The 12,074-nt window shown below is 45.3% G+C and overlaps 1 protein-coding gene across 2 annotated transcripts; it reads left to right on the top strand.

Moving 5' to 3' along the window:
• Window positions 1-5,435: 5,435 nt before the first annotated feature.
• Hspa2 (heat shock protein family A (Hsp70) member 2) lies at window positions 5,436-8,875 on the top strand. 2 transcript variants are annotated; one of them, XM_076921962.1, is made up of 2 exons: window positions 5,436-5,632; window positions 6,482-8,875. In XM_076921962.1, exon 2 carries the CDS (start codon window positions 6,487-6,489, stop codon window positions 8,389-8,391), a length of 1,905 nt encoding a protein of 634 aa, XP_076778077.1. In that variant the 5' UTR covers window positions 5,436-5,632; window positions 6,482-6,486; the 3' UTR covers window positions 8,392-8,875. The 2 variants fall into 2 exon arrangements, with proteins under 2 accessions (XP_076778077.1, XP_076778078.1); XM_076921963.1 differs by lacking the exon at window positions 5,436-5,632 and adding an exon at window positions 6,098-6,252.
• Window positions 8,876-12,074: the final 3,199 nt, after the last annotated feature.

Below are 12,074 nucleotides of genomic sequence, written 5' to 3'. Positions count from 1 at the left end.
GTTGAATTCCAATCTGTTCAAAGTTGAATTCCAATCCTCAAATTACAAGCTGTTGCTCTCTCTCTCTTTTTTCTCTTAAAGCCTCCTCAAAACAATTCCAGCCCTAAGAAAGCTTGTGCTTGGATGGGATTAAAAGTTCCAGGGCAATTTAACCCTGTCCTCTACTACCAGCGGGTCCACTAACCACACATCATCTCAGGCCTCTGGTCCACTAACCACACATCATCTCAGGCCTCTGGTCCACTAACACATCATCTCAGGCCTCTGGTACACTAAACACATCATCTCAGGCCTCTGGTACACTAACCACACATCATCTCAGGCCTCTGGTACACTAACGAACACTTCATTTTAGGCCTCGTGTGAGCTTGAGATCTCCAGCACAGATGTTTTCAGATAGGAACCTGTCTCAACTGTTTGCCTCTGCAATGTCATTTGATACAGAAACATGTAAGGGGATTTTTTTCTTACCCAGAGGAAAGGTGAAGTTGTTTTCAGATTGAAATACTGCACCTTGGGTAATGTGTAATAAACAATGAATGGACTGGGACTATAGCCCAGAGATAAGGGGCATTACAGGCTTTGTGTACATGAAATCTTGGGCTCAATCACCATCACCAAGCCAAAAATCAAAACCCACCAGGCTAGGAATTCCTACTGTGTTCTAGATACTTTTCTGGATACTAGGGATTAATTGAAGAGTGTTTACAGTATGTTAAAGCTCTTGATTCTTTGACAAATCTGTGAAAATTTAGTCTTTGGATTAGGAAGTATTTTGAAAAGTCTATGTATGATCTGATAAAGAGAGGTTTAACCTGTTGGAAGTCAGTACTAGTTGTGTGTAAATAATGGGACTGATGAATTTTGTTTCAGTCGAATGTTAGATGCCATTTTAAAACTCAATTATAGAGGCTGGGGAGGTAGCTCAGTTGACAGCTTGCCTAGTATGCGTGAAGCCCTGAGTTTAATCCTTAGATGAATAAACTGGGCATGTTGGCACACGTTTATAATCTTAGCACTTGGGAGGGTAAGGCAAGAGAATCAGGAGTTTGAGGTAATCTTCAGCCACATAGTGACTTTGAGGTTAGCCTGGGCTATGTATGACCCTATCTCAAAAAAAAAAAAAAAAAAAAAAAATCTAAAAATATAATAAAAATAAAATTACTAATAATCCTGCTATCTAAACTCTGGTATAGTTCTCATATACACAGAATTATTCTACTAATAGATACAAAAGTTGGAGATGGTAAAATAGTTCATTGTTTAAGAACAGTTGCTACAGGGCTGGAGAGATGGTTCAGCGGTTAAGAGCTCTGACTGTTCTCCCAGAGGTCCTGCATACCACATGGTGGCTCACAACCATCTATAATGGAATCTGATGCCCTCTTCTGGTGTGTCTAAACACAGCTACAGTGCACTCACATACATAAAAAAATAAACATTTTTTTAAAAAAAGGACAGTTGCTGCATAATCAACATTATCAGAGTTTGCTGGGCTGTGATGATGCAGGCCTTTAATCCCAGCACTTGGGAGGCAGAGGAGGGCAGATCTCTATTTTTTTTTTTTTTTTTTCAGTTTTTTGAGACAGTTTCTCTGTGTAGCCCTGGCTGTCCTGGAACTCACTCTGTAGACCAGGCTGGCCTCGAACTCAGAAATCCACCTGCCTCTGCCTCCCAAGTGCTGGGATTAAAGGCGTGCGCCACCACCACCCGGCGGGCAGATCTCTTAAGTTTGAGGCCAGCCTGGTCTACAGAGCTAGTTCCAGGACAGCCAGGACTGTGCAGAAAAAAACTGTCTCAAAACAACAACAACAACACAAAAAAAAAAGAGTCCCAGAGTTCCCAGTGAGATCCCAGTGCACACATAACAGGATGGATGCACCCCACACATCCGTAACTCCAGCTCCGTGTGTGTATGGGAACCGGATAATTGCTGGGGCTTGCTGGCTTCCAGACACAACCAACCAAAAGCCTCAGGTTCAGCAAGACAACCTGTCCAAAAGGAGTGGGGGGAGAGTGATAGGGAAGACAGTTTAAGTTTACAGACTCATGCAAGTGAATGGGCATGCATTCGGTTGTATGCATGATAGCAATAATAATAAAAAAGCATACAGAAGTTGAGTATCTTCATTTTCACTTAATTATATCAAGGGCAATTTCCTGTGTATTGTAAACAGGGCTGGAGAGATGGCTCAGCAATTAAGAACACTTGCAGACTTTCCATTTCCAGAGGCTCTGAGCTCGGTTTCCAGCATCCACCTCCATCAGCTCACGACTACCTGTAACCCCAGCTTCAGGTGATCCAATGCCCTCTTTGGCCTCTGTAGGCATATACTTACCATACAGAGACACAGACACACATACAAAACAAATCTTAAAAAAAAAAAAAAAAAAAAAGAGAGATGTGGTGGTAAATGTTCCCAAATGTTAATGCTAGTTTAGCATTAGTTTTAAAAATCTTGTGACTAGCTCAGCATGGTAGCATATGCCTTTAATCCCAGCACTTGGGAGGCAAACAGATCTCTGTGAGTTCAAGGCCAGCCTGGTCTCTATAGTGAGTTCTGAGACAGCCAGGGGAAAAATGAAAGAAAAAGATCCTATTTAAAAAAAAAAAAAAAATATATATATATATATATATATATATATATATATATGTATATATATGCACAAAAATTCTGTAAACACATATACATACACACACATAATTCATGTGTGTGTGGCATATATGTAATTGCTTTTTGTGTTAGATATTTAAGCCATTTCCAATTTACTATTACCACCATAAATAATAGCATAGGCTTTTTCTATTCTCTCTTTAGGAAGAACCCCACACAAATTAACATCGGATAAAGGAGATGGTCTCTTCAAAGTGAAAACAAAAACACTGCCCCGTAGTCCTCCAGAATGACAGCAGTAGTGGGCAGTCTTGGGAGGGTTTGCCTGTTTTGCTGCACCACTGATAACACAATATTATCTGGTAAAAAAAAAAAAAAAAAAAAAAAAAACACTTTATTTATTTATTAGTTTTTCGAGACAGGGTTTCTCTGTGTAGTCCTGGCTGTCCTGGAACTCACTCTGTAGACCAGGCTGGCCTCGAACTCAGAAATCCGTCTGCCTCTGCCTCCCAAGTGCTGGGATTAAAGGCATGCGCCACCACTGCCCAGTGATTTAATAATTTATAATGGACTGTGATTTTAACTTTTTACTTACTTGGGTTTCCTGTTTCAATCTATAGCTCATACTGGCCTGGAACTCACTATGCAGTAATCTTCCTGCCTCTTGGTCCTGAGTGCTGAGATTAGGTACGTGCCACCACACCCACCTGAACTAAGTTTTTAATGAATTCTGGATTATAATTATCAAAAAGAAAAAAAAAAAGCCTGTTTTAAAACATAATACAAACACAAGAAATGTAAAAGATATTGACAAGATTAGTATGTGCTAATATTCTATGACTGAAGAAGTGTCACATAAAAGTGCTATTACTGTACCTTTATGGGGAAGGCTCTTGATATCATATACAGTGTGAAAATGTAATTTTACCAGGTGAAAAGTGAAAGGAGAAAAATAGAGGTAATACAAACACAGGTATAACTGCTGCTGTCATCTCAGAAAACTATTAAAGATGAGTGTGGTGGAAGACTGCAAGTTTTTTCTGCGATGACTGCATCAATAGGGCAGAGTTACTTCAGAAATGAACGGCTCCTTCTGAAGCTCGAAGGGTCTCTGTAGGAAAGGGTTCCGGGCCTGACAGCTCTCAGTCTTGTTTTGCTTAAAGTGTATGGAGAGCCTGAGTTATGTGCAGTGCCCTCGGAGGCCAGAAGAGGGCGTTGGATCCTTTAGACCTGGAGGTTCAGCTGTTGTGTTAGCCCCCATGTGGATGCTGAGATCTGAACCTAGGTCTTCTACAAGAGCAAGCCTCAAGCTTCTTAACTGCTGAGACATCTCTCCAGCCCATTATACCTTTCTTATTTAAAGATTCATTTAAAAATATATCATTTATAATAATAACACTATAATAAAGGTGTTTTGTCTACATGGATGTGTACCATCTTGCCTTAGGTTTACTTTTGTTCATGTATGTGTTTGCCTTTATGAGTTTATGCGCACTTAAGTGCAAGAGCCCAAGGATGTCAGAAAACGGTGACATTCCCTAGAACTGGAGTTAATGGTGGTGGTGAACCACCATGTGTATGTTGGGAACAGAACCCGGGGCCCTGCACGAGCAGTTAGTACTCTTTACTCCTCTCTCCCTCCTCGTTGAAGAGTACTGGGTATATAAACACAGACTGTCATACATGGTCTGATATTTTCTTTAATCCTTTCCTATTTCAAGTTTTTCTTCAATTTCTTTCATGGAAAATAGAGACTTGTGGTGCCAATGGCAACCGTGTTTTTGAAACTGTAAATTACATATAGGAGTAGAAAGAATCTTTAAAACTTTCCTGATTAAGTTTTATAGAACTCTGAACTGGAGAGAGATGGCTCAGAGGATAAGCGTACTTACTGCTCCACCAGAGGACTGGGTTCAATTCCCAGCACCTGTGGCTCAGGACTATATGTCACTCCAGTTCTAGGGTCTCTAATTCTGGCCTCTGCACCACACTGCACACACACAAACACACAATTTTAAAAATCAAAAACTCTTTTAAAAGTTGTATAGAATTCTGTCAACATTACCTTTTACACAAAGGAAACTTTCGTGTTTCTCATACAAAAATTCGTCTCCATTACTGCCTCACACAACTCAGTAGCCAGTTTCAAAGGAGTAGTTCTTTCCTGGCGCTTCAAAGACAAAAACAAACAAAAAAATCCCAACAGCACAAAAATCTGGGGAACGTCTCCTGACTCCAGTCTTCAGTTCTGACCTCTTCTGCCCTCGTGGCTGTCCACACTCCACCATCTCAACCTGGATGAAGAACGCTTTTCTTACACTCCTCTGGAGGAGTTAGGCATGTCACCTCCTCAGGGATGCTCTGACATTTTCCCCTTAGGCTCAGTGTGCCCCCGCCTGCCCTGTGTTCTCACCGGATTTCTCTCCATTTAAGTTTACTCTTTTATCGCACAATGGCCTAAGGGAGGATCGTTTCCTTTTTTCTTTTCATATTAGGCACCTGTCAAAGTTTTACGGCGACGACTGTCCTCAGTTTCCCATCCCGTAAGGCGAAGCGGTGGCTTCACATTACAGCTCTCCGTTTTCCTCCCGGGAGTCCTTTTACAGAAACCAGCTTCTGCCCACCCTCTGGTGCCAGAGAGTACTTTCCAGAATTATTCTCATATTCCGGCTAAACAAGTGCCAAAGATGTTTACTCTTTTTCATCTATCTCCTCTCACAAGTCTGTGCTGCCAACCTATTCTCCGTAGGAAAGAGAATCGCATTCAACCGAACTCCGCTCAAAATGACTAGTTCCTAAACAGGATCACGTGTGCGGGGACGGGAGTCAGAGGGTGACACTGGCTTATTACGCAGTGCCGCCAACAAGTCAAAACCGCCCATTAGGACGCTTGAAAGAAAATAAACGAGGAAAGCGGAGGGAGAAGCTTAGGCGGAGGCTGGACAGCGGGTCCGAGCAAGGAGGCGGCTCGCGGGCCGTGGCCTCTCGCGCTGCGCGGGAAGCCACCTGCCTCCCGGGTAAGCACCGCGCACCCTTCCCTGGCCGCGCACTCGCCAAGACGCGGAGGGGGGAGGGGATGCTCGCACCCGCCCAACTTCACAGTCCCCGCCCTGGAACCGCCCCGCACCCAGCCCGGGTCCCCGCTGCAGGAACAGCAAGGGCGGGGAAGACGAGAGCCGATCCCAGCCGTTCTTTATTCGGTGCAACCGCCCCAGAAAGAATTCGGGCCCCGGGGGCCAAGTCACTGGTGGCACCGGACACCAAACCGCGCTGAAACCCTTCCGGAGGCCAGCGCCCCTTCCCTGCTGCCTCGGCGCGCCCCGCCCCGCGCCCCGCCCCGCGCCCCGCCCCACGCCTCCCTGCCGCACGCTTCGGGTTCTGCGCTGCTCATTGGGCATCTGCCCCGCCAATCTGAAAGATGTCAACGAATCACGCTTTAGAAAGGGCAAAGGGAGCGGGAAAGGGGGCTTTCACACTGGCTCCACTGGCGCGAGCTTAACGCCCCCAAGCGGCTGGAGGCGCTGGGCGGGGCTTCATTTGCATAACGGCCGCCCCTTGGTCGCTCTGCCCGGGGCTGGAGTCCCGCTCCTCACCCAACTAGTTATCTGTTGGACCACCGGCTGGTCACTCCGACCAGGCAAGCCTGTGGGAGCGCTGGACGGGTTGGAGCGGGCGGGCCCGGGGACCGATTGGCTCTGGGAGTTTCCAGAAGGCAGGGGGACGACTATAAGAACGAGGCGCCCAGCAGAGGGATCCGGGAGACGCCAGTCGCGCTCGAGGGGAGTCGTGTGAAGCGACCGTTGGCTCGGGTGCGGTCTTGCCTCTTCTGACTCTTTCGTCCTAACGTCGCTTTGCCTGTCTTTCAGTCAGGATGTCCGCCCGTGGCCCGGCTATCGGCATCGACCTGGGCACCACTTACTCGTGCGTCGGGGTCTTCCAACATGGCAAGGTGGAGATCATCGCCAACGACCAGGGTAACCGCACCACCCCCAGCTACGTGGCCTTCACCGACACCGAGCGCCTCATCGGCGACGCCGCCAAGAACCAAGTGGCCATGAACCCCACAAACACCATCTTCGACGCCAAGCGGCTGATCGGACGGAAGTTCGAAGACGCCACCGTGCAGTCCGATATGAAGCACTGGCCGTTCAGAGTGGTGAGCGAAGGTGGGAAGCCCAAAGTGCAGGTGGAATATAAAGGGGAGATGAAGACCTTCTTCCCCGAGGAGATTTCTTCCATGGTCCTCACGAAGATGAAGGAGATCGCCGAAGCCTACCTGGGGGGCAAGGTGCAGAGCGCGGTCATCACTGTTCCTGCCTATTTCAACGACTCGCAGCGCCAAGCCACCAAGGATGCGGGCACCATCACCGGCCTCAATGTGCTGCGCATCATCAACGAGCCCACGGCAGCGGCCATCGCCTACGGTCTGGATAAGAAGGGCTGCGCGGGAGGCGAGAAGAACGTGCTGATCTTTGACCTGGGCGGGGGCACCTTCGATGTGTCCATCCTGACCATCGAGGATGGCATCTTTGAGGTGAAGTCCACGGCCGGCGACACCCACCTGGGTGGCGAAGACTTCGACAACCGTATGGTCAGCCACCTGGCGGAGGAGTTCAAGCGCAAACACAAGAAGGACATTGGGCCCAACAAGCGCGCCGTGCGCCGGCTGCGCACCGCCTGCGAGCGCGCTAAGCGCACCCTGAGCTCGTCCACGCAGGCCAGCATCGAGATCGACTCGCTCTACGAGGGCGTGGATTTCTACACGTCCATCACCCGCGCCCGCTTCGAGGAGCTCAACGCCGATCTCTTCCGAGGGACCCTGGAGCCGGTGGAAAAGGCGCTGCGCGATGCCAAGCTAGACAAGGGCCAGATCCAGGAGATCGTGCTGGTGGGCGGCTCCACCCGCATCCCTAAGATCCAGAAGCTCCTGCAGGATTTCTTCAACGGCAAGGAGCTGAACAAGAGCATCAATCCCGATGAGGCGGTGGCTTACGGCGCCGCTGTGCAGGCGGCGATCCTCATTGGTGACAAGTCGGAGAACGTGCAGGATCTGCTGCTACTCGACGTGACTCCATTGTCGCTTGGCATCGAAACAGCTGGCGGTGTCATGACCCCACTCATCAAGAGAAACACCACGATCCCCACCAAGCAGACGCAGACCTTCACTACCTACTCAGACAACCAGAGCAGTGTGCTGGTGCAAGTATACGAAGGCGAACGGGCCATGACCAAGGACAATAACCTCTTGGGCAAGTTCGACCTGACTGGGATCCCCCCAGCACCCCGTGGGGTCCCCCAGATCGAGGTCACCTTTGACATCGATGCCAACGGTATTCTTAACGTCACTGCTGCCGACAAGAGCACCGGTAAAGAAAATAAAATCACCATCACCAACGACAAGGGTCGTCTGAGCAAAGACGACATTGACCGGATGGTGCAGGAGGCAGAGCGGTACAAATCGGAAGATGAAGCTAATCGCGACCGCGTGGCAGCCAAAAACGCGGTTGAGTCCTATACCTACAACATCAAGCAGACCGTGGAAGACGAGAAACTGAGGGGCAAGATGAGCGAGCAGGACAAAAGCAAGATCCTCGACAAGTGTCAGGAAGTGATCAACTGGCTTGACCGAAACCAAATGGCAGAGAAAGATGAGTACGAACACAAGCAGAAAGAGCTGGAGAGAGTGTGCAACCCCATCATCAGCAAACTTTACCAAGGCGGTCCAGGCGGCGGCGGCGGCTCCTCTGGAGGACCCACCATCGAGGAAGTGGACTAGGCTTGCGCTGGAGTCCGCGTAAACCTCTTTTCCTTTCTTTTTTTCTTTTTCTCCCTTTTGTTTTGGTTTCTTTGAAATGTCCTTGTGCCAAGTAAGATCTGTTGTTGGGAAGTCTTTAGCCTGGTGCATATATATGAAAGGAAAGGTGCGACAACTTAGTTTAGTTATAAAAGGTTAGTTCTAAAGTTTGATTTGGGGGAAAAATGCGGTTTCTCTTTAATGCATTTTAGAGCGATTGCTGATTTGAGCAGGTTTTGTTGTTGTTAAGCTTAGTATGTACGTGGAGATTTGCCTGAAATGAGAAACCTGATGTTTGCACGCCTGTCCTGGAAGCCTGGTTACACTGAGATACAGAGAAGCTCGAATGGTTTATTTTTATGTACTACTTTGAGATGAAAGTAAACATTGCAGTAATATTAAAGACAGGTATATTCTGTAAACACACAAATGCACATTTAAAGTAAAGCTGAAATTGATCTCAAAATTGCTGTCTGGCGTTTTCAATTTCTTCTTCCCATGTTTTGCTCACATTGATCTCTAAGAAGTTCGTGTGCTGTGAAATTTATCTAATCCGATTTTCTCTAATTCTCAGATGAAGCTCCTGCCTCAAACCACCAACAATTTAAGGGGTGAAGAACCTTGGTAACCCCTTTAATATATAGAAACCTGATGGTTTTTTTTTTTTTCTCAAGTGAATCCAAACTCCTAAGCCCTGGCTTTAGTAGTCAAGTTTAAGACAAAAGCAAAGCTACCTGAATGGTGTGGGAAAGTACAAGCCAGACTCCAGAGTCCTGTACCAAATAGTTTTTCTCCAGAGTAACAAAAACGACAGCATCTTTTCTCAATAGCCAAAGGGGCATAGAAACGTGGGCTCTGTGATCTACAGGTTCCTGAAACAAGAGCCAGCAGGCAAGCTTAAGAGTGATGTAATACTTCGTCCCAGTCTGGTCAAGCTTGTTTTCATTTCCTATAAAATAGCTCAAGTGCGTGAGCGTATGGCAAATTCTGTAAGAACCCGAGTGGGAGTTGTAATTACTTGGGAAGTGGTTCCTTTTCTCTTTGAAGATCTTAGAGCTTTTACAATACCTGTCTCAAGTCACTACTACAGTTCTTTTTTTAAGTCACATTTATTTGGGGGTGGACAAGTTGTATGAGTAGTTCTCTACACTGTGTGTCCCCAGGATTGAACTCAGGTTTTTGGGTTGGTAACAAGGGCCTTTCCCTGCTGAGCCATTTGATTTTTAGGTTATTTTTGTTGTTGTTGTTTTGTTTTTTGGGGGGCATGGTTTGGTTTGGTTTTTTTTTTTTTTTGAGACAGAGTTTCTATGTAGCCCTGTCTATCCTAGAACTTGCTCTGTAGACCAGGCTGGCCCTTGAATTCAGAGCATGCCTCTGCCTCCTGAGTGCTGGGATTAAGTGTGCATCACCATTGCCCAGCTTGTTTTGTTTGTTTGTTTTTGTTTGTTTTTAATGAAATTACATTTAAAAGTTCATTTAAGAGGAATTTGGGGGAAATTTAGTAGTTGATTTGAAAATGTATAGTTTTAACAGCACATAGACATTTTAAAATCTTCCTAACATAAAAATTTGCTTCATTATTTTTAAAATACTAGTGAGTTTTAGAAGCTATATTTCCAACTTATTGTGGATCCTTCCTTGTTAGTCACAGATTTATTTTTAGAAAAATAGTATGCATTAATTTAAAAACTAGAAGGCAAGGATATTGGGTTTGGAAATAACTGTCACATTATAGCTGACCCTTAGGTAACAGATAGACCCTTCTTAACAAGCCTCACTTAGATGGGGAAGGAAGATAAGTGGACAGTTGTAAAATTGCTTCAGAATACTTACATTTTCAAAGATTATACTTTGGAAATGTGAAGGCAGACTAATCTATGCTGGTGTAACCCTAGTGAAAGCTCCCAGCAGTGAGTGTTTAAGGATGGAGTGAAACAAGACCACGCAGGCCATCCAGTAAACATTTGGTGAAGTACTTTGATACTAATAGATTTAGGAGGATTTTATTGTTTGTTGAGACAGTGTGTTAATTAGCCCAAGCTAGCCTGGAGCTACACAGGTTGTTAATCTGTGTAGTTAGGATGACCTTGAGCTGACAGCACAGCTTCATGGCAATACCCCTGGCCTAAAGTTGTTGTTGTTTTGTTTGTTTGTTTTTTGTTTGTTTGTTTGTTTGTTTGGGTTTTTTTTTTTTTTTTTTTGAGACAGCCCTAGCTATCCTGGGACTCCTGTAGACAAGGCTGGCCTCTAATTACAAACTAAGAGATTCACCTACCTCTGCCTTCCAAGTGCTGGGATTAAAGGCTTTAAAGTGACTTTTTACATGAGTTTTACCAGGATAATAGCGATTGTATTACTCTTTCCTTAGTTCTTTATTAGTGCAGTGTGGTTTGGTTGGTTTGGTTTTTGTTTTCCAATCCTGAGGAGTGGGAACCCATGGCCGCTATTGAACTTGGCACCGTGTTCATGCTAGCTGAACACTCAGAATTCCCGGCCTCTGATGAAAATATCCCTGCTCCAACTCCAAAGGGTAAGGCCTTTCCAGGAGTGCACGTTGGTATGATTCATCTCAGGCCTCGCTTTAGAAGAGATTGGTTTCTAAAGTCTCAATGACCAGGACTACTGTGGTCTGACCTCTGACCTCTTGCTGTCGCACCAACCCCGATGCATTACCCACCTCATTTCCTGTTATTTGAAAAAAGTAATTTGTAAAACTAGCCTTTTTGTGGGGGCTTTTTAAATTTTTAATTTTATCTTCTCAAGTGTATCTAGATTTGAATATTACTAAGATAAAGCCACTAAAATAGCCACTGTTTCCAAGAGCTAACTGAAACCAGTAACTCGACCTGGGAACTCCTCACCAGGAGTTAGGCCAACCCTGGTCAAATAACAGTGGAAACAATGCTTGCTCTTAGGGGGTTAAATTACAGGCTGAGGAATAATTAACATCATTTGAACTTCCAAATAGTAGCTGGAGTGACTAAAGCAAATGCAGTATAAGTTTCCAAGTAGAAGCTAAGGAATTCAAAAAGGCAATATAAATAAAGCAGGCACATTTGTATCTGAAGGTCTCTGTTTTAAGGTGATAAATTGAGGCAATCTATTAAAATATGTTTACAGTAATTGAGATCTGTGACATTTTGAAAGAATCTCACTCTAAATTTCTATTTTGTTTGTATAATGGAAAGAGATTAAAACTTGCACATATCAGCCGGGCAGTGGTGGCACACGCCTTTGATCCCAGCACTTGGGAGGCAGAGGCAGGCGGATTTCTGAGTTTGAGGCCAGCCTGGTTTACAGAGTGAGTTCCAGGACAGCCAGGGCTACACAGAGAAACCCTGTCTCAAAAAAACAAAAAACAACCCCCCCCCAAAAAAACTTGTACGTATCTTAGGAGATATTAACGTTGCTTACATGATACTTAATGTATCACCCATTCAATATTCAGAAAAGGTTTAATGAGAATAATTTTTGAGAATCTAATTTTTTTATATTTAAATTTTTTATGAGTATGGGTATTTTCATATATATATGAAAAATATAAATATTATATGAAAAAATATATATGCACACCATGTGTGTGCCTGGTACCCACTGAGCTAGAAGAGAGCATCAGATCTCCAGGAACTAGAGTTACAGACAGTTGTGTGAACCTGGATCCTCTG

Source organism: Arvicanthis niloticus, chromosome 23 (assembly GCF_011762505.2).
Source record: "Arvicanthis niloticus isolate mArvNil1 chromosome 23, mArvNil1.pat.X, whole genome shotgun sequence".
Lineage (NCBI taxonomy): Eukaryota > Metazoa > Chordata > Mammalia > Rodentia > Muridae > Arvicanthis > Arvicanthis niloticus.
This window is presented reverse-complemented; position numbering and strand designations above follow the sequence as displayed.

Bases quoted from the DNA above. Each gene is read 5' to 3' on its own strand.
- Hspa2 (XM_076921962.1), top strand. From the start codon at position 6,487: ATGTCCGCCCGTGGCCCGGCTATCGGCATCGACCTGGGCACCACTTAC.